This window comes from Talaromyces stipitatus, genomic scaffold (assembly GCF_000003125.1).
Source record: "Talaromyces stipitatus ATCC 10500 scf_1105507295523 genomic scaffold, whole genome shotgun sequence".
NCBI classification, from domain to species: domain Eukaryota; kingdom Fungi; phylum Ascomycota; class Eurotiomycetes; order Eurotiales; family Trichocomaceae; genus Talaromyces; species Talaromyces stipitatus.
The window spans coordinates 1,864,562-1,885,493 of NW_002990113.1; the positions used below are offsets into that span (position 1 = coordinate 1,864,562).

Sequence of the window (20,932 nt, forward strand, 5' to 3'; positions counted from 1 at the left end):
TCGACTAAAAATCCTGCAGGCTAACTGCTGGAAATCGCGGGACGAGGTCCAGATGCATCTCTTTGGTGAGAGCGAGGTGCAAAATTACGATATCCTGGCTATCCAGGAACCCTACATCAACAAATATACCAACCCACTAACAACATACTCACTAGCGCTCAAGGGCAGCTTCCATATCCTACTGCAGCCCACACCCAAGGAAGAATACAAGAAACGCCCACAAGTCTGTTTCTACGTCAATAGAGGGCTAGATCCAGCCACATGGGAGGTCCAATACCATAATAGAGATCTGAGCACATTGACACTTCATACAGCCGCCCATGGAACCATCCATATTCACAATGTATACAATCCAGGAGTCAATAGCAACGAGGAATCTGTAATTAACACCCTGCAAACCACCATGGCACCTAGGACGCAGCATATTGTATTGGGGGACTTCAACCGATATCACCCGCTGTGGGCGGGCCCGCGGTACCGACACGTTGACGAGGAGGCCACTAAATTGATTAATCTTATAGATGAGCATAGGCTTGAGCAGCTCCTGCCACCAGGCACGATCACGTACGAGAGGGTTAACGCCAAATCTACAATTAATCTGGTGTGGGCATCGCACAATCTAGCTAACTGGGTAGTGAGCTGCGACACCAAGCCAGAGTGGTGGTACGGAGCAGATCATGTCCCAATCTCCACCCAGTTTGACCTTACAGCTGTACGTGTTCCTCCAATGGTTCGCAAGCAGTGGAATGCAACAGATTGGGACCTCTTCCTTAAACTGATGGACATATACAATTGGCACCCAAGGGAGCTCAATGACAATGAGGCGATCAATGAGGCGATCCGCTATCTAGTTGAGGCAATCAATCAGGCAGCTGAGCAAGTGACACCTACAAAACAGATCAGCATCTACTCACGAGCGGGCTACACCCCAGAGATGGCGAAGCTTAAACACCACGTATCTAGGTGTAGACGACACGCACGTCGTATAAATACAGATCAGGCATGGGAGGACTACGCAGAGGCTAGGAAAGAGATGAAACGGCGCACCAATGAGCTCGCACGAGATCTACATCGCCAACGAATTGAGCAGGCAACAGAGTCAATAGATAGATTCTGGAGAATTGCCCGTTGGGTCCGCAATAGGGGCAAACCACGTGCCACGTTTACCCCAATATTACACTACAATAACACGAGTTACACAGCCCCAAAGGAGAAAGCAGCTCTATTCCGAGAGGTCCTCCACCCAGAGCCCCCGGAGGCAGATCTGTCAGATATTGGACCACAATATAGATATCCCAAACCATATACGATGCCACCAATCACGTTAGACGAAGTCCGAACGGCAGTAACCAACGTGAAGCCCGACAAAGCACCAGGGCCAGATGGGATCCCCAATCTGGTCCTACAAAGGCTGCTCCCTACTATCAAGGCCTATCTCGTTAATCTCTTTAATGCATGTCTACGTCAACAATACTGCCCTGACCATTTCCGAAAGTCGACAACAGTCATCCTTTGCAAGCCTGGAAAGCCTGATTACTCTGATCCAAAGGCGTACCGCCCAATAGCGTTACTGAGCACGACTGGCAAAGCACTAGAATCAGTGTTAGCCAGACGTCTCAGCTATCTAGTGGAGCAATATAATCTTTTACCAAAGCAACATATTGGAGGACGTCGCGGCCGCTCATGCGAACTAGCAATCCATCTCTTACTAGAAGAGACCCATAGTGCGTGGAGAGAGGGCTCACGAGTAGCCTCAGGGCTTGCACTTGACGTGGCAGGGGCTTTTGATAACGTCAATCATATAAGGCTGATACACGACCTACGAAAGCGCCAGGTGCCAGATGACCTAATTGGCTAGATTAAGAGCTTTCTAAGCAATCGCCGCACATCAATCACACTCCTAGAGGGCAATATGGGGGAATTTCTAGTCAATACAGGCATTCCGCAGGGCTCCCCATTGTCACCAATCCTATTCCTATTCTTTAATGCAGATCTTATTGAGCAGATACTCGCCGAGTGCCCAGACGTGATTGTACTTAGATATATTGACGACATCTTCATCATGACATATAGGACCTCCGCCGCAGCCAACTGTTGCACACTCACCAAAGTACACCAGGTTGCAGAGCGCTGGGAGAGGACACATGCCTCTAAATTTGCGCCTGCCAAATATCAACTTACCCACTTTTGGCGGAAGCACCAAATGGTGCCTAAGCCGAGTGGTAGGCTGGATGTACCTCTCACAATCAAGGAAGTAGAAATTAAGCCTACGGACTCAATCAAATATCTAGGAGTTTATCTGGATACCCACCTCACTGGGGAAGTGCACGTACAGGAGATGAGAAAGAAGGCTGCAAAACTGGTGGCAGGATTAAGCTTAATTGCAGGATCGACATGGGGAACGCCCCTGGTTCATCTAAGGAAGATATACATGGCTGTCCTCCAACCACAGATCATGTACGCGTGCTCCATGTGGTATATATGAGGTGGAAGAGGGTTCACCGGTGTGCAGCGAGCCGTAGAGCAAGCCATTCGATCGATCCAGGATCAGGCTCTTTACCAGATATCCGGCGCGTTCAAACGTACGTCACGACAGGCCCTAGAGGTCTGTCTCCATGTACCACCTGCAGAGCTCACGCTCGTAAAGCTGGCTGAGGAGGCCTGCCTGCGGATCATGACCTCACCACTTCGATCTACGCTTTACCAAATACATGGCCATGCCCACCGTAACGACCCATACACGTTGCTACTTCATCGATTGGAAACAGCCATTAACCGCAAACTGGGACATGATACTAGCCAACGCATTGAGATAATCTACCCCTTTGTAGTGCCACCGTGGTGGAAGCCACCAGAAGCAAGGATTGATGATACCCATGAGGAGGCTATCAAGGCTATTGAAGTAATCTCAGGAACAGATACAACAATATAGTTCTTTACCGATGGGAGCGGCTTTGACAATGGGATTGGGGCAGCGGTCTACTCATCAATAGGATAGGCTTATAAGCTAGTAGGCTCATCTGACACACATACTGTTTATGTAGGGAACTGGAGGGAATCGATACGGCATTGGAAATCCTACTCCGAAGCCAGCCATGCGATGACAACCCATACGAAGCCACAATCTACACAGATAATCAAGCCGCAATACGCGCCACGTGCCAGCCAGGGCGGTCCTCTGGGCAGTATATCCTTCGACGGATCGTACGACACCTGGGCCTCCTACGCGACAACCGATCTCGATGGCGTGTACGACTACAGTGGGTGCCAGGCCACGAAGGGGTCCCAGGCAACGAGAAAGCAGACCAGCTGGCAAAGTTGGCTGCAGTCAAGGCGACACGGCGTACACAGGAGAACGCCTGCATAGCCAGGATCAGCGCACCTAATCAGACTACACCACATGCCGTATGAATGTTGTATATTCTAAATCAGTCAACTATCCTTATGGCAGTGTGTCGCCAGAGGCTACATGCAGGCTTTGCAAAGAGGTGGAAGGAACAGTGGGAGCATGCCAGCCATGAACGGCATCTCTATCGGATAATCAAAGCACCAACGAAGATGGTGTTGCAGCTGCATGAGGGATTACGATGGGCTTGGAGTTCAGTGTTAATCCAACTATAAACAGGTAAATCAGCGCTATGCAGCTTCCTAGCGAGTGTACGGATTGAAGACTCACCTCAATGCGAATGTGGCCTTGGGGATTAGGATACGGCCCACGTCCTCATACAGTGTCCTACCCATATAAACCTGTGTATGGAGACTCTCTGGAAAGAAGCACGCGAAACAGATTATTGGAAGCTCCTTAGCGAACCTCAGTGGGTTCGGCAGAGTATTGAATTTATGATGCGGACTGGTCTATTGACGCAGTTCCATCACATAACCCCCTTAATAACCACGCGCTCACAGTGAGTGCGACACTACCCTGATGAAGAGTAACCACGTTGATTTGGCTCGGACGGATCAGCCACTTGACACGTTTGGAAATAGAACCGGGCACCAAAACATAAATATCACGTCACCCCGCACCGAGATCCTTCACTCTTTTTGTATATATACACATTTCCTTTGTTGGTTCGGCGTTCTCTTCGCTCGTTATCTGTTGTTGGTGGTCTTCGGATCTGGATACGGATACGTGTCGAGACTTTCGCGTGGAGTTGACTAAGTCAGCGCTAAGCCGGAAGCGTCTTGGCACGTTGACGTTGATTTATGCTTTTATACGGCAGTACGCCCGCTGCCCAATTAGAAGGCGCCGCCGGCCACTAGGCTTAGATGCGTGTATGAATCAATCAATCAATCAATCAATTCCACAAATTCTAAATAATATAGATTCCTCTATAACAATTGTGATTTGTGGCGACACGCCCGTTTTCGGTCGCGTCTGCCGTCGAAACCTGCGTCCGTTCCACCATCCGTCCCGTCACCGCCTTGTCCCACTCCAGGATTCTGCCGGTGGCCGTGCCCGCAAGGCCCCTTGGTGCGTGTCTGTACCGCCGCCCAGAGATGGTCACGTGGTTCTGGGTGGGGTGCCCTGTGTTCCTGACCCATGCTTTTTGGCGCCTTTTCGACTTCATGGCAGCTCGCGATGAAGCCAAAACAGGCCTTCCTTCCCTCTGGGGGCCTGTGGGCGGCGGCCGCCTGCCGCGAGCCCAAATGTTCTTCTTCCTCCATCGTCATCGACCGACCTTCCTTCCTTCCACGTTCTCTCACCCGTGTCTCTCAACTGATTTCGGTAGAGAGTATCGTCTATCGACTTGTTCTCACAGATTTTTGCTATGGCAATCCAGACTGGCGTTCACCATCGAACTCTTCCACGTCCCGAGTCCTGTGACCCGGATGATGCCGCCTACGTGGACGACGACGAGCTCAGTTCATCTTCCGATGACGGATCGGACTACTCGGACTATACTGACGACGCCGACGACTCTGAGGATGGTTACTCGACCCCCATGACTGAGCCGGTCTCTGACGTCGAATCCCATCTGCTGGCATCACAACGACCGCAGAAATCTCCCGCCAGCACCTCCAACCGCAGTCAGATTCCCGCCATATCGCCACGGTTGCCCAAGAACCGCGATGAACCAGACGACGACACCGATGAAGATATCGCGAACGTCCCGCTGGACTATGGCAGGTCAGGAAAAACGAAGATCAACGGGGCGAGGATTGAGGAACGATGGCACAAGTGAGTCACCCCAAATCCGTCTCTTCGGTGAAGGAGTCGGTTCACTGATCTCTACCCAGATATTGTGGTGTGAAAGCGGTCGAGGACAGTGCGCTCCCTAAATGGAGCGATCCTGAGGTGGCCCTCCGGCAAGTGACGACGAACGATGCTCATCGATTCTTGAACTACTGCATGAAGCTCAAGCGAGGCAAAAACGACCGGCTTCTCAAAGGGATCAAGAAAGCGAGCGCCCTCAGAGCGGATTGGAAGTCTTTGCAAGGGTATTATCGAAGGATTACACGGACCAGCTTCACTGACGTACAGAATGAAGAGATCAACGCGGTAAGAATCGATACTCGACTGTGAGTATCGTCTCTAATCAGCGAATAGGGCATTCGAAGTCTCATCGATAAATGGAACTTGGACATGGAGGAGCGCGAGAAAACCGGGGTGTATGTTTCAGACTTGACTGCCTTCAATGAAACCGTCCTCCGGACAACCGAGAAGCGATGGCACCTGGGGTTTGAGCGGATCCAGATCTGCCTCTTCACCATTCTAGGGATTTTCACGCTCAACCGAATCTCCGCGCTGCTCTCGCTACAGTTCAAGCACCTCCAGTTCTCGATTCAACGAGATCCCCTTGGCGGTCCTCCGATTCCCATGGTGGAACTACGCGCCGCCCACACGAAGCAATTTCTTGGTACCGAACAGCAGTGAGCCTACACCCTTTGACCTTCTCTCCTCAATCTATGTTATTTCTTTACCCGCTAAACTGGTGCTAGTAATAACTTCCCGTTCCCTGAAGTCGTGGACGACCCAACGTTGATCTTCAGCCCTCATGTCTTCCTATTCGGCATCCTATTTCACCTGGATGCCTTCGAAGCTGACGGGCTTCGGTCCATGGAAGACGTGCGTGGGCTGCTGGTTGCTGAGGGCTGTGAGCAAATGGAGCTTTATCTCAAGCCTGACATCGAGGAATATTTTCTCTTCGCCATGACCAAGGTGGTCGGCGGGATTCCAACCGTGCAGTGGGAGACACCTATCAACCCCAGTACAATGTCCTCCCGACTGCAAACCTTGGGAGAGATCCATGGTTGGCTACATACCTTCTTCGCTCACCGCATGCGGTACGGTGGCGGGAAGAAGTTGAACGAGAGCGGTAAGCTCACCCTTCGTTTGGCCATCCCTGGCATAAAATCACTTGCCCCTGACGCAGAGCGGGAGCTGACCCAGAGTTGATCTAGGCTGTGTAAGCGAAGCACAACAGAATCTCATCATGAAGCACGCCTCCATCCGCACGTTCTTAAATCATTATCTACCACGGAATATTGACACTGACATGCAGAATATCATGAACGGTCGGAAACCCAACACGGTGTTGATGCATGCTATCAGGCGCATTAGTCGCTGGATTGACAAGCGGCGTCCCCGAACCATCAGCGAGCAGGACCGAGCGGAGTTGTATCAACATCCGGAGTATCTGGCGGCGGTGCGCGAGCGTGATGAGCAAGCCATCCTCTGCCAACAGAACCCAAGTGAACAAAACCAGTCCTGGCTGAATCAGCTGGACGCAGACGTTGATAGAATCTTCCGTCGCCTGTGCCGAGTCCGGAGGAAGGAAGTACGTGCAGCATTCAGTCGGAAACAGGCAAAGATCGATATTGAACGTCAACGTTCGGGGAGCGCGTTCCACAATGAGGAAACGAAACACAACGTCCAGACGGTTGCTCAGATACCTCCCGAATTGAGCCGCCTCCTGGAGAAGTTATTTACGTGGCCTACATCCCACTCCCTTGACGATGAGTGGGCGAGGCGGAATGCAGCCACGAAGGCTGTCACTGAGTACTGCAGCGTATGGGAAGGGGGACCTATACGTGGTCGCCCAAAACGAGCTTCACCAAGCGACGACGAACTCGATCAAATAAAGCCGTCTAAGCGCGTGGCCAAGGCGGCACCAACATCGAGTGTGCCAACATCGGATTCACGTGATCCCTTGGAGGAAGCCAGACAACATATCATTCGTGTCGGGCAGCAAGATCGCAAAAAGCCCAACGCCGAGAAACCGATCATTTGTTTCCAGTGCTTCGGTAATCAGTTGCTCCCAGAACACAAGCGCATCCAAAAATGGTCGAGGCCGGACGCGACAGTGCGACATTTTCGAGACAAACATCTTCCAGATCGGCGGTGCAATTTCTGCAACGACGGCGAGATCTTTCTGCATCAAATGCATTTACAAAATCATGCAGCGGCGGTCCATCGCCTCGTCACCGGATCCAGGGGATGCTGATCTTGTGTGTACTTTTCTCTAATAGATATTTTGCTGATAGATGTTTCATTTTCGTGTCTTTGCTTGCCTCGCTACCGAAGATTTATACATGTATATGTATATCTATAATTGCATTGAAGAACAGTCTGAATTCCTATCCCGCGCCTCTTCGTCTAGGTTATTGAGTACCTATTGAAGTCGCGACTGTGGCCCTTAGATGCCCCAGCTGCGCCACAAAAATGGTAAGGCCTGCCGGGCGGCAGGCTGCCAGTATAAGGCCAAGCTTCTCCGACTCTGGCTCTGCTCGGCGCTTAGCATCTATGAATTCAGCCAATAGATTATTAGCAATCGACGTGATCGCATTGCTTAGATACTGCTCATAGGAGGGAACCATTGGTCCATCCTTGACCCGCTAACGTTTCAGACCGCTCTAACAAATGAGCCGCTGATAAATACCGATGCTCAACCAGACCTCGATCGTTCATACCTCGACAACAAATATATCTATTTTAGCATCAGATCTGCCTCCTATCCTTCTACTATTTGACAATGGAGCTTCCTCAACCGCAGGCTGAAGAGGCTGTCTCTTCCAACGATAGAGTCGGGAAAAAACAACGCGATCGGGAGGAAGAAGCAGGTTATATTATGGACGATTTGAAATCTGGAAAGTCCGTCCTTCTTCTCCAAGAGACTCCCAAAGCCAAAACCAGCCACTGCCAATCATGGCGTTGTATGCCACGTAAACGAACTGGGAAGCCGGTTATCAAGTCCCATTATCGTTTCATGCTGAAAGATATCTCAGTGCCCTCAAGTATGGAGAATGATCCTTACTAGATATAGAAATTTGCTAATGTGGGTATACACAGAGCGAAAGGCTGAATACTATCACGTCACATGTCTTGAGCGTCTCCTGCCCGATTTGTCTGCGCTAGTCCGAGACGGCCATTTGAAGATGGATGGCTGGATTTCCGCGCCGGTTGACAGCAATGTGTGCCTCGAATCATCCGCGGAAATGGTCGCAGACTGGTTCAAGTATGGGGGCCGTACCTTTGACCTTGGATGCTATGCAAATTTCAGAAAGGACCATCGTGAATGGGACAATGATTGCAGTACTCGGTGGATCAACCATCATCTGGGCCATGGAGAACAGCCAGACAATGCGTGCAACTACTGTCAGTCTCTACCAGACCCAGAAGAACCGAAAAAAGAAGATTACTTTCCAGATGATCCTTCTGTGATTTCATTAAGTCAGATGTTGGCGTCGATGAGCGGACAAGCAAATATTGACAAGTGTGGTCGCCGGAGAAGACGGGCATAGAAACTTCACAGATTGGCTTATATTATGTATCACAAGAATAAACAGTGCTATTTATTACCTTAGCAGTCTTCGGTCCAACTATGCTTCCACCACGTTTGGATAAAAATCCTGGCAAGACTGAATCGGCTTCTTGCAAGCTGGGTAAGGACAAGGATACTCGAACACAAAACCCTTGGACTTGATATCCTTCACACAATCCTCACACAGTGTATGACCACATCCCAGAACTTTCCAGCTGTCGTTGAACGTTCGATGGCATAAGGCACACTTCAAAATATTGCGACGCCTCTGTTCCTCGTTCTGTCGCTCTAAAAATTGAATTTGATTCTGAAACTGTTTCTCTTTCTTCCTCCATTCATCTCTCTCTTGTTTCAATCGTTTGTTCTCCTCATTCAAGGCCGCATATGGTTCTGTGATATCCTTCACAAATCGCTTCTATTGATTATTAGCCAGGTTTGAGAAAGATATAGGAACCACTTACAATTTTAGACCCAAAATCCACCACATCGGAATCTTCTCTTTTCCGTTTGCTTAGGGGTGGTGCCGAAATCGCATGCTCCATTGTATCTTGGTAATCTCGATAAGCATAATCAGGGCGACCCCTACGTCGACGTCGTGGGCGTGTATGATGATTCTCCTCATCGTCACTGATTTCGATGACTGGTGAAGGGGAACCCGCTGCTTCGCCAACCTCTTCACCCGACGGCACTCGTTCGCTAGGTAACTGCCGCGGAGGTGAATCCTCATCGAAGGGAATGGTGGATGGAGGGGATGCAGGAGATTCGAGTAATATATCGGTGGGAGCTCCTGTCGCGATCCCTTCTTCTACTCCATATATGAAACCTAGGTCATGCCAGTTATCAATCTGGGCTGGTGTAGGTGGTTGCTGTGTCTCCATTTCGATAGACGTGTTAGGTGTTGGTGAAAGAATTTCAGGATGACAGACCGACCTTACGGTGGGAAGTCGGCACTCTTTATACCCGTTTGATCCCTTTTAGGGGGCTGAGCGATCCGGCTCTCATAATTCACGGCAATCCAGTGCATGAAAGTCGAGTGGAGATGACCAGCCTATTATGCAAAACCTAGCCTCGTAAGTCCAATCAGGTGTGAAAGGCGACCACCAACCATGCTGAATCACAGCGTAGTATGACCCTAAATTAGAGCATTTGCCATTGACCAGTAGAGCTTCCGCTTGTCCCAATCGAGCATGGGGTTGTATCATGCGTAGCGCTGCCAACAGCACCAACTGTTCGTTTCGCAGTCGGCACTAGCTATCCTGAAGCGGAAAATACTCACGGTGAATGAAGGATAGTTGGATAACCATCATCTCAGGCGCTAGGGTCAATTCCTCATACTGTGTATATCTAGTAGAGAGTTTCATCGGACGAGAGGAAGACTCTAAGGTGGAGTTCTTCGGGAGGACACTGCTGGAAAGCTCACTTCATGTAGGATTCGTAGTCCAGGAGCAACCCGACTCCTTTCTGGATACTATTGTGGCTGATTCCGGCATCAATCATTGGGCATGTACAGTCCTGCATGTGCCTTGGATAGGCAGAATTTGTTTCCAAGTGGTCCTCGAATTCTTAAACGAGCAGCCCCCATGCTCAAGTGTACTGAGAGAGCCTGCTAGCAAGCCACTTCCATCCGGTCTGCCTCGCCGTGTGCCTCCGTCTAGTCATGATTGGTGGTAGTATCGCAGACACGGTTTGGTTTTCGACCTCCCAGGATGCCAGACTAGTTGGTGGTCGGAGTTATAAAGGCCTCCGTCCGCACTCTTGGTCTGCTTTCTTTCCCATCTCCCATCATCGAAACCCAGTAACATCAGAGGTATCATACCGAGACTCACCACGAGAAGTTCGCGAACTATCCATCAAATCCATCAGGAAGTGCTGCAAGTGCTGTTTCAAAAAACATGGAAGCCCATCAATTGTCAACTCAACGACTGAGTTCTGAGTCTTGTCGACTCTCATCCTTGAAACGCAAATACGAGCTGAATCCAAGTTGTTCAGATCAGCAAGCCGCAAAAGAGATGCGATACATCAATCCTGACACACCACTCCCCTCAATAGAGCCAGAGAGTTATCTGGAGCCAGATCTTATTTTCGATGAAGATCATCCGGATATTAAGCTGCGTTCGGCTCCTATATTCATCGATGATGGCGTGATCGTTGGCTTTTGGTACACAGATCGAGGCGGAAATGGAAAACGACCGGTGTATTGCTTTATTAACGAAGGTTTCAAATTCGCATACCGGAAAGGAGACTCTTTCATTCTCACAACGGACGACGATTTTGATCTCCTGGATGATCTCGGTGACTGGCTGGATGAATATGCCGAAGATAAGGACGCCATGAGTCCAGAGGCAGTGAAAGTGTGGGCAGATATGATGTGGGAGAGCAGAGTCTATGCCGGAACCCAGGAGATGACACTTGAATATTGACGGGAGAGCAGAGTTTATGCCCACCCGGACATGACACTTGAGGTTTGACTATCTTTAACGTGTATATAGGGGAAATGGCAATGAACAAAAGCGCGCACCAGTTTTACAATCAGCTGGAATAGCGATAAGAATCTGGCTAGAGGTATTTGAGGCTGGATTGACGTTACCAATAGATGACAATTGGCTGAATCGGCGTGTTACCGCACACCGGAGCCCATAGGAGATGTCAGCCCGCGTGCAATGGACAAACCGTTGTAGCTGCACTGCCCCTCATGAGACGAGAGTGTACAGGGGATTGAAGCCCGCAGGGGGGAGCAACCCGCGAGCGATACAACAACCGTGGCAACCCATAGGATTTACCATCCCCTGTGCGGTGGAAGCCCGCGGGGGCTGCCATGGTTTGACCACCTCATAGGGGCTTGAAGCCCGCGGGGGACAATAGCGATAGTAAACTCATGGTGTCCCACGCGGATTGCTATTTCGCAGGGGAATGATAGTCGCCACCGTGCCAATGAAAGGTCTGGCGCCCATGAGGGATACTAGAGTATAGGGGCTGACCACGAATTTCACCAGCAAAAACCGTGGGATCGCTGTCAGTAATACGTCAACCATGACCGCAAAGACCATGAGTAGCTTGTAGCGTTAAAGTATCAATAAGAGTGGTCGTCCAGATGCACTGCTAACCAATGATGATGGCATGGCTTAGAAAATCATCCTTTGGTTCTCCTCATCCAATGTAATGTTCCCCGGAGTTGGATCGCTGTGGAGAACACCATTGAATGGCACGTAAAGAGGTCTCAGCCTGCGCAATGAGCTTCGCCTCATCAATTTCGTGTTGTCTCTGGCCAGATTTCTGCCCGCATGGCTTATCAGAGTTAAGTGAACCATCATGGCGATACCATCATATGAAAATGGTTGACGAAGGTCGAGGCCGCCGAAGACGACTGGGGCAAACTGTCCTTGATTCGCACGGAGATGGAAGTATATCATCTCCTCCCTTGGCACACTCGATGAAGTCAATCCCAACAAAGGTATACCCATGCGACCAGAGAGCCATGTATGCGAAGCGATTCGCATCCGAGCTCGGAGTTGGGGTCGGGGTCATATCTCCAAGGCCTACCATCAGAGTAAAGTTCAACAACCCACCACTTATTCCATAAGTATTCCCCAGCCTCAGCCGCCAGCAAACGGCGGCTTCCGTGCAGCAGTTGTAGGTTAGTTGAGAATTCTAGTGCTGCCGGTTCCCCCTCCTTCATCAAGTCATCGACATGCAACCCTGAGGCCTGGCGACTTTCAGAAAGCAGGGCCCGACTAACAATCACAGGAACGTGATTCCATGGATCTAAGCGGTGATAACCCACGAAAAACGTCAATCAGCTTTTCCACATGTTTTTTCTCGTGAATTCGTACTACGCGATCAAAATCCACATTAGAAATTTGCACCTTGGCGCGTCTAAGAAAGAACGTCGACTTTTCCCAAAACGATAAAACGTCATTCTCCTCCATAGTTTGACTGACGCTCCGTTCATGCAGGCCTGGGCTGTGTTCTAATAAGGGTTGCCAGGAGGCTTGCTTTGTGGGGCGCGCTAGCCGAATGCCTACTTATCGCAATTTGATAGCGCCGCGCCCTGCACAGCGCTTCTGGAGCCATGAGGACGAATCATGTAGGTTCGGAGTTGTTCATTATTCTTCTAATCTTGAGGGGCCGATGGACTGGTTATATACACCATGCATGCACAGACCCACTTCCTTATCGGAACAACACATCCACCGAGATGTTCTATTACCCTGTGGGCAGATTTCCCTGTGGTTAGATTACCCTGTGGCTAGATTACCCTGTGGCTAGATTACCCTGTGGTTAGATTACCCTGCGGCTAGATTACCCCTGTGGCTAGATTACCCTGTGGCTAGATTACTCGAGGGTAGATTACCAAAGACATGAGTAGCTTGTAGCGTTAAAATATCAATAAGGGTGGTCGTCCAGATGCACTGCTAGCCAATGATGATGGCATGGCTTAGAAAATCATAGGTAGCAAAAATCGTGGGTTGTGTTGGGAGGAACAGGAAATGAAAAACGTTGATCGGAGTTTGTAAATCGTGGTCGATCATGAAGTGGGTCCCGTTCCCTTGTTAGCAAATAAGACACTTAACTAAGTTGTTTCACTTGGCTTGTGTGACTCATCGCTCATTACGTACTAACTACATATAGTTAGTTACAGGTCAAACACAGAGCTGACTAAGCTTTATGTGATGGAAAGTTCGCATGCTATTATTAGAACATCTTTACTAGCTGTTCGAATGTTACTAACTACAGGCTATACGGTGTGGCACTCTTCGTTAGCAGCCAATTTGCGTCTAAGGAACCGTTCCTAGTCTGTCTGAGACTCTGTCTGTCAAAATTGAATTCATTATTGATTCCGCCTCGAGAATCCGAGTACGTAACTCATTTCGACCGGACTAAGTGACTAATCTCATGATAAGGTCTGAACCAATCTCTGCATCAGAATCTAGAAGTACACGCATACGATATCAAGATTCAGCAGAGACATCTTCCGCCATGGCAGCTTGTTAGTGGCCGTCGAGATTCATTTTTCGATGATTCAGAATATTCTTCTGGATTCGGTCGCCATTCCGGCATATGTACCCCAGCTTCCTCTGTCACCTCTGAAACGGTGAATATTGACCCTCGCTTGATTGAATCTGGTCCTGTCCACTCTACGAAGTGCTCGATCCGTCGGTCAAAGAGATTGCAAATATCCGTATAAATGTAATCCTGCCTGATTTCTGGGATGAGATGAATGATTTCCAGGCCTTTTTCTCGTCTTACCTGTTTTAGTTTGCTTTTGTATACTATAGCACTGGCGACTATTCTGTCGTCTGGTCAATGAATTGTGGAAGATGACTGGCAGTTATTCACTGTGGAGCCTTGGTTTTTCAAAGTAGTTAGTCAATGTGGATCCTGCCTTAGTCATCTCAATCCTCCGGCGGATTGTGTGACGTCATACATACAAACGCGAATGTCAACACGTCTACATAACTATAGACGCAGTAGACGAGCTGGACGTTGGCATAAGCATCTGGTTTTGACAGGCATACTTCTTGATTGAGATTGGGCACAGTCCAAGAATCGAGTGTCACAGGTTTATTGAGTCGCATCATACAAGCCGATACATTAAACGGAATATAAACAGACGACTAGGCAAAAAAACTTTACTGTACCTCGATTAAAGAGCAGTCTTTAAATCTTGACGAGTAGACTTATCGTGGTCGGGTTCTTCGATCCTCCATCCCCAACACATATAGCCTTGAATATAAAGTGGTGAACCGGTGGCCATTTCGAGTAATGCTAGGATCAACCGAAATATGAAAATGATTTGAGAGTAGTCATGGGAAAAGAGGTTATTCACTCAACTGCAGTCGAGACTTTCCTCAATTTTCAAGAGAGGTATGACACACAGCTGATCGTCTAGAAGATTCTCCAGACATTGTTGTCTTCGGGTGTTCCTGGAGTGAACAGCAGCGTAATCTTGCTAATTTGACGACGCCGAGTACGAGCTAGTCTCGTGATTGGCTTGGACGTGAATCTCTTGAAACAGAACAGAAGCCCAGTCTCTTACATGACGGACTGGCTAGATAAATACCAGAGGCTTCCCACAGTCTTCGTTCTCTCCTTTTCTTCTCAGGCCTCCCTCACAGCATGGATATCATCAGCATTTATGCCATCACCGCCGGCGGTGTTTTTGTCGCTCTTTTCCTGATCAGTATTCTTCCGTATTTGTGTCAATTAACCAAGAGCCTTGAAGTGTACATTTCTCGTTATTTGATTTTTCCATTGTTTCTTCGTCGCCATCGCTTCGTTGGCCCATGGACACGTGGGGCTGTGTTAATTCACCTTCTCTATACTGGGGTCAATCTGTTCTGTCTCTGCTTCGGTGTCTCTTCGCCAACAGAATTTGCAGATAGATCAGGGACTCTGGCTGTGGTCAATATGGTCGCTTCATATACGGCGGGACACGTGAGCTTCTACTCGGATATATTGAGTATTTCTCGCCACACATGCCTCCAGATCCACCGGGCCACTGCTTGGATGGTGAGCGGTTTGTTAGTTCTACATGTTGTCCTAATTTCCACTATCCAGAGAGGTCTCTCATTGGATCGAACGAGCAACCTTTTTGCACTTATTGTAAGTTGTTGACCTCGTCATGCATATCGTCTCTGATTGAAAATAGGGGGCCGGATGTGTAGTGGGACTCGCAGTCTTTGCACTGCCGTACATTCACCGTCACATCTTCGAAGTGTTCCTTCGAACCCATCAGGTCCTTGCATATTTTCTTTTATATGCGACGTGGCGGCATGTTGGATCTGACAATCGCCTTTCAAGGATTTGTATCATTACTACATTTGTGTTGCTTTCAATGGCACTTCTACTACAGCTTGGCTTCCTGATCTATCGGAATAAAATTTTCTCGTTGCATGGATGGCCTAGGGCGCGGGTTTCCTGTAACCGCCCGAAAATCGAAGGCAAAGATGATTCTGATGTAATCATTCAAGTTCGCGTGGCCCTCACACGACCGGCCAGGATTGAAGCGGGACAGTACATCAATTTGTGGATGCCTTCGGTGACCTGGTGGTCATGGGCACAAGTACATCCATTCATGGTCACCTCGTGGTCTCACAGCGCCCAGGAGGCGCTGGACATACTGATTCAGCCTCGGCATGGGTTTTCTCGCGAATTACTAAAGCATGCCCGTGCGGCTCCACAGGGATCTGCTTCGTTGCGCGCGTTGATCATCGGACCACATGGCATGAGTGAAAACGTCGATCGTTATGAGAGTGTTGTGCTCGTGGCAAGTGGCTTTGGTATCGCAGCCGCCATTCCGTATCTCAAAAAGCTCGTGTATAGCTACAACACCTCGGCATCTCGAACGAGAAGAGTGCATCTTGTCTGGGAGGTTGAGACTCTTGGTGAGTACCATGACGTCAAGTTATCTTACGCTAACATATGAAGATATCGCAATCGCGGTGCAAGCAACTCTGAATAGTCTCCTCGAAGATGACGTCTTAAAGAAGCGTTACGTAAGTGGCATTTTCCTCGCTTGCCAGTGCAATCAGATGTTGAGCTGGACTAGATCTTGACCATCTCTATTTATGTGAAATCCGGTCAGATCATTGGCGACGTGATGAAGTTCGGAAACCACGACCGAGCTGTCGTTTATAATGGCAATGCAAATTATGATCAGATATTGCAAGCGGAAATGTCTGGAGAGCTCATTGAGAGGTTGCCGAACGCCAATGAAGAGAAGGGAGAGTCAGTGGTGATGGGTAAGCGTCGTCCGAGGGAACCCATTTATGTGTGTTAATTATTTTCTAGTAGCAGCGTCCAGTCTAGTGCGCGACCAAGTTCGATCAATCCTTCGAGACCATATACACCAAAAGGCGAGAATGGTTGTTCTTGAATATCGGCCTTGAGCCAGCATCGTTGACTTTGAAAAGTCTCCGCTCATGGTAGTCATTGCGCTGGCAGTACTATGTGGTTCATGGGAGCAAATTATCGAAAACACTTGGTGGAGGGCCAGTCGTGACGTAATTCATATCGTGGCACGGAGAGATAACCCTTGTGTACCTGTTGGTTTTTGATTTTTCTTTATACTCTTCTTCTTTGTTCTCTATATTCAATCAAATATATGCTGTTAGTTCATGATGGAGAACAATGACATTCTGGAGCGCTTCAGAACCTTTGATTTGCCAAAACTCTGGACAGTGACCTATCCATGGCGGCAGGCTTCCTATGCCGGAAATGGGGACCTCGTGGCGTCCGACACTACACTGAAACCGCAGACAGAAGCTGAATTAAAGCAGGCGGTCGAACATCACTTAGATTGGTACAACTCTGGGCCTAGCTGCTTTCTTTCAATGTTCAGTGACTGGCGGCACTGTCGGAATTGGGCCAGTCAGCGAGGCGATGCTGGCGTATATATTATCGAAGTGGATATCACACAGCTTAATCATTCCTATGTTTTTCAAGCTAAGCATGTGACCTCAGAGTTAGGGATCTTATATTCGAGATCACTTGAACATGAATATTTCATCCTGCACCGTATACCTCGCAATGCTATGAAATCCAGAATCTCGCTGGGAGAAGCGGAGGAGAGGGGTATGGTGATACAGCACATGACTATGATCATTTAGTACGTGGTTAACATACATGCAGATGCCGATATTCGATATGGGAAACGACGTCCCTTCAACCCTTGCTTGCATTGGGTTGATGATCTTCATGGATATTATGACACTGATGAGGAGTGCGAAATGCACAATGCAAATGATGACATCATGGACCTACTCGAAGGGGACGACTGAGATTGACTTGCTGCATTTCTGGCCCGATCCCGTATCCAGATCCTGGGGCATTCCGGATATCTACGCTTTCTGAACAATGTCCCTTGTTTGAAGGTGAAATGAAAGCGTTTCACCAAGATACGACAAATACCACGAATCCTGACTGATTCTGAGGAAAGGGTGCTATACAGCCATTATTAGCCTCGCAAAACCAAGATTCGTGATCCAACATCTGTACTCACTTTGAGGAGGCTGCGGAGGTCCGTGTTGATAGGCATCCTGATGAAGGCTTCAGCCATTTTCCAGGACAGACTCTTCTTGTCCGGGCTGCTCCAGAGGTTAAGTAGATTAATTGCAATACAGTAAACGGCTTCCACGTCGCGCGAAACATCCTCTGTCTTCCATGCCTGTATCATGCTCTTCCCGATATCTCCTGTTGGGGTATCAGTGGAATGACCAAAACGATTCGATTAGCTGAAACAATTTACCAATTTTAACCTCTCCATCTCTGTCAATGTATATATTGTCACAGTGCAGACTGCCATGGCTGATGTTGAGATCATCATGAATATAGATCAGTCCTTGTATTACCTACACATTCGTTAGTCGTCACCTCACAGACCAAATCGCGCCACGGGACCTTTTTGCAAATGGTCGCCACTGCAATGCGATCAATCATTTCAAATTGCTTCAGTCTTGCCAAGGACATCCCCGGTCTCTCGTAGCTCAGGTGAACTTTATCTCCCTCGAGCGAAAAATCTATAAGATTCAAGAGGTTGGGATGGTTAGTTTGCCGTACAAAACTACCTGCTTTATGACCCACTTCCACCGTTTTGACAAACGCAGGTCGAATCGAGATATCTTGGACTTCCATCCCAAAACACCCTTGTTCGGATGGTTTCACGGGAAATGGGGTAAGAATTGTACCAATCCAAGGACTTTCTGAACCGCTCGCCCTCCTGGTCATGGTTTCTATCTCATCACCATCTTGGACAGGATTTGTTAGAACCCCGGACGTCCTCTCCGGAGAGATAGTAGTTGTTCGGGCACGTTTGTTCATTTGGAGCAAGACCATGAGCGTCCCTAGAAAGATCGATCTCGTCGCACCCTCGGGGTTTATATAGTTTCAACCCTGGTCTTGTTGGAGACCTCCAAGATCGGGTGTGACTCACAGCCTCCCGATCTAGAATGTTCTCTATATCATCTTTAGTTGCCAGTTCGGCTTTGGTGGCAAAACTCCGCCCAGCTGATGACTACCGAAACCGTGAGGGTCACCAAGCTCTCCTTCTCCAACGAGACCTTTTATTCTTGTCGAACTCGAGTAGATTGTATTCATCGTCTCGAATCCAAGGAACGTATTGATCATATGTAATTGGGCTGACGCGGAGCAGAAGTAAGCTATGTATCCATAGTTTGAATACGAGATGACCACTACATATGTATGCGTACTCAAAGTCTAGGAGCTTGATCTTGAAGAAACTGTCATGTGAGGTTCATTATTACGACCGCATGGTATGTAAGATTTGTTAAATGAGCCTGACATTTTATGATTTTAGCACGTACACAGTAAGTGGATGATTCTGATTTGGTTTAGGTGTAATTATCCAAAAGCATTGACTTTTCTGCAGCTGAACATGAAAACGGCTGTTGCTTGAGATCATCCTCAATTATGACCATTGAGCCTTTGATTGTCGGTTCGCGGTATGATCGTCGCGGTGTCTTTGTGTAACACTGAAATAAATGTTGACAGGGTGTAGACTCTCACAGGGCTCAGTGGGTATGAACGCATGGTTCGCTATCTTACACAATCCAGTGCCACTTCATTCCCAGCCTCTGAAAATAGCTGAACAAGGACTTTTTGGGCACATATCCAGCATACTTGCTCTGCCAAAGAGCCGCGAACGATCCCTCAATTGGTCCCAGGTCACCAAACCCCAAAATCTCAAGCGCCCATGGCATCAAAATAGCCAGGATTCCTAATGCGATCAATGTCGCATAGACTGGGTGGTCTTCGGCAAATCCAATCGCGGTGTCTTTCGCTTGCGCGAGCGCATCGAGCGAAGCCTTTGCCATCTGGGCACCGGTCTTGATAGCGTTCTCGAGACCGAGAAGGAGAGCGGTTGCTATGTCTTCAGACCAACTCTCGGTGGACAATCTCTCGTTGAGGTGTTTGTGCAGAGTATACGGGCTATCGGCGGCCAATATAATGGTGAGGATATCAGAGGCAATGGACGCGGGGCTCGGAGAAGAGCTGGGCTGTGCAAGGGGAGGCTTGGCGGCGAGCGTGCTCGAGATACAATCAAGAAGGTATTGGAACACCATTTTTTCAAGTTCGGTCGTGGGGAAGGCACACAGTGTTTCGGGGAAACTGGGGCAAAGGAATGATAAAGAAGAGAGAACTGCAAAAGATATAAATACCTGACGACTTCATTTGTGCTACCGTCCCTCACCGCCTGAGGAATAACCCTACCTGAGGAATAATTTCAACGGCTTACTGTACAGAATATTTTGAAGCTTTACAACACCACATAATAATTAAATATAATGAATTTCTGGTGTAGCACTAAATAAGCTATGGCGAATCTAAAAAGCATAAAAATTAATCGCGAAAACGTGCAGGGGGCCGTATGGCGCGGCCCCTACGGTTTGTAGTAACAACTACCTCATTATCCTCCACATGAGCCTCAGGTTGCGCTCTTGGCTTTGCTTGCCTAGAAATTTGCTTTGTAGGCCTTTTTGAAGCCTTTGGAGTTGCTATAACATCATTTTGAAGCTGTAAATCAGCTAGCTTAGCCAATTCTTGCTCGTCCTTAAGCCGTTGCTTTTCCGCAGCCTCTTGCTCACGCTGTTCACGTTTTTCTTGTCGGATTTGAGCTCTTTCAACCTTTTCAGCCTCTCTAGCTTGCTTTTTAAGCTGTTGTTGAAGCTTTTTATCATCTTTATGAGCCTGCTTCTGCGCGGCTTCGTCATTTTTTTGAGAAATAATATCACGAGCTTGCTGAACCTTAGTAGGGCTCATAAAAAGCGCTCCACCATCTTGTTCTGATGGTAAACCTAGTAATAAAGGCTGTTTCTTTTTTTTAGGCTTCTTTGAATTTATGAGAGCTCTTTTTAGGCCTTGATTCTCATTTTGAAGCAAGATAAGCTGAGTAGAAAGATGTGACACCGTTTCTCGAAGCTGTATAGCCTTTTCATCATAAATATTGTTAACAACAGTTTTAACAAGCTTCTCAAGCCGTCTCCAATCTTCTGGAGGAATAATTGAAGCTCCGGATTCGCTTGAGATGGCCGGCTGGTGATTTTCTTGTTGAATTTGTTGATACAATCTCCGGATCAAAGGGATATAGGCCAGTCGTTCTGAATGCTGAATTGATATCTGCTATAAAAACCTCATTCCAGCTAGCCCAA

The 20,932-nt window shown here is 48.4% G+C and overlaps 9 protein-coding genes across 10 annotated transcripts in view, besides 3 other annotated features; 7 read left to right on the plus strand and 2 right to left on the minus strand.

Annotated features, from left to right (window-relative positions):
- Positions 1–52: 52 nt before the first annotated feature.
- On the plus strand, positions 53–2,932 carry TSTA_066210 (reverse transcriptase, putative; the record flags this gene model as incomplete). The annotated part of the gene is made up of 4 exons (XM_002340516.1): positions 53–955; positions 1,001–1,834; positions 1,859–2,457; positions 2,494–2,932. 4 exons carry the CDS (start codon positions 53–55, stop codon positions 2,930–2,932), a joined length of 2,775 nt encoding a protein of 924 aa, XP_002340557.1.
- Positions 92–3,040: a mobile genetic element.
- On the plus strand, positions 2,943–3,411 carry TSTA_066220 (uncharacterized protein; the record flags this gene model as incomplete). Its single annotated transcript, XM_002340517.1, has 2 exons — positions 2,943–2,977; positions 3,045–3,411. 2 exons carry the CDS (start codon positions 2,943–2,945, stop codon positions 3,409–3,411), a joined length of 402 nt encoding a protein of 133 aa, XP_002340558.1.
- Positions 3,046–3,837: a mobile genetic element.
- Positions 3,838–4,280: 443 nt separating this feature from the next.
- Positions 4,281–4,303: a microsatellite.
- A 469-nt stretch (positions 4,304–4,772) lies between these two features.
- On the plus strand, positions 4,773–7,457 carry TSTA_066230 (uncharacterized protein; the record flags this gene model as incomplete). Its single annotated transcript, XM_002340518.1, has 5 exons — positions 4,773–5,182; positions 5,242–5,503; positions 5,552–5,874; positions 5,944–6,320; positions 6,406–7,457. The coding sequence occupies 5 exons, from the start codon at positions 4,773–4,775 to the stop codon at positions 7,446–7,448; spliced, it is 2,415 nt and encodes an 804-aa protein (XP_002340559.1). The 3' UTR covers positions 7,449–7,457.
- A 439-nt stretch (positions 7,458–7,896) lies between these two features.
- On the plus strand, positions 7,897–9,062 carry TSTA_066240 (uncharacterized protein). The gene is made up of 2 exons (XM_002340519.1): positions 7,897–8,238; positions 8,294–9,062. Exons 1-2 carry the CDS (start codon positions 7,977–7,979, stop codon positions 8,743–8,745), a joined length of 714 nt encoding a protein of 237 aa, XP_002340560.1. The 5' UTR covers positions 7,897–7,976; the 3' UTR covers positions 8,746–9,062.
- On the minus strand, positions 8,824–9,643 carry TSTA_066250 (uncharacterized protein; the record flags this gene model as incomplete). Its single annotated transcript, XM_002340520.1, has 2 exons — positions 8,824–9,180; positions 9,227–9,643. The coding sequence occupies 2 exons, from the start codon at positions 9,641–9,643 to the stop codon at positions 8,824–8,826; spliced, it is 774 nt and encodes a 257-aa protein (XP_002340561.1).
- A 1,014-nt stretch (positions 9,644–10,657) lies between these two features.
- On the plus strand, positions 10,658–11,401 carry TSTA_066260 (uncharacterized protein; the record flags this gene model as incomplete). The annotated part of the gene is made up of 2 exons (XM_002340521.1): positions 10,658–10,691; positions 10,755–11,401. 2 exons carry the CDS (start codon positions 10,658–10,660, stop codon positions 11,183–11,185), a joined length of 465 nt encoding a protein of 154 aa, XP_002340562.1. The 3' UTR covers positions 11,186–11,401.
- Positions 11,402–14,874: 3,473 nt separating this feature from the next.
- Positions 14,875–16,545, plus strand: TSTA_066270 (uncharacterized protein; the record flags this gene model as incomplete). The annotated part of the gene is made up of 4 exons (XM_002340522.1): positions 14,875–15,368; positions 15,415–16,150; positions 16,194–16,261; positions 16,315–16,545. Exons 1-4 carry the CDS (start codon positions 14,883–14,885, stop codon positions 16,543–16,545), a joined length of 1,521 nt encoding a protein of 506 aa, XP_002340563.1. The 5' UTR covers positions 14,875–14,882.
- Positions 16,546–16,885: 340 nt separating this feature from the next.
- On the plus strand, positions 16,886–18,080 carry TSTA_066280 (uncharacterized protein; the record flags this gene model as incomplete). Of its 2 annotated transcripts, none has more annotated exons than XM_002340524.1 (2): positions 16,886–17,344; positions 17,397–18,080. In XM_002340524.1, the coding sequence occupies 2 exons, from the start codon at positions 16,886–16,888 to the stop codon at positions 17,616–17,618; spliced, it is 681 nt and encodes a 226-aa protein (XP_002340565.1). In that variant the 3' UTR covers positions 17,619–18,080. The 2 variants fall into 2 exon arrangements, with proteins under 2 accessions (XP_002340565.1, XP_002340564.1); XM_002340523.1 differs by having other exon boundaries at positions 16,886–17,339.
- A 1,007-nt stretch (positions 18,081–19,087) lies between these two features.
- TSTA_066290 (uncharacterized protein) overlaps positions 19,088–20,932 on the minus strand; it is a gene marked incomplete at its 5' end in the record, with an annotated part of 2,931 nt that continues 1,086 nt past the window's right edge. The window contains 3 exons of the mRNA XM_002340525.1: positions 19,088–19,923; positions 20,138–20,816; positions 20,848–20,888. Of these exons, the coding sequence (XP_002340566.1) occupies positions 19,325–19,923; positions 20,138–20,816; positions 20,848–20,888 (1,319 nt within the window). The 3' untranslated portion in view covers positions 19,088–19,324. The remainder of the gene's footprint in view (positions 19,924–20,137; positions 20,817–20,847; positions 20,889–20,932) is intronic.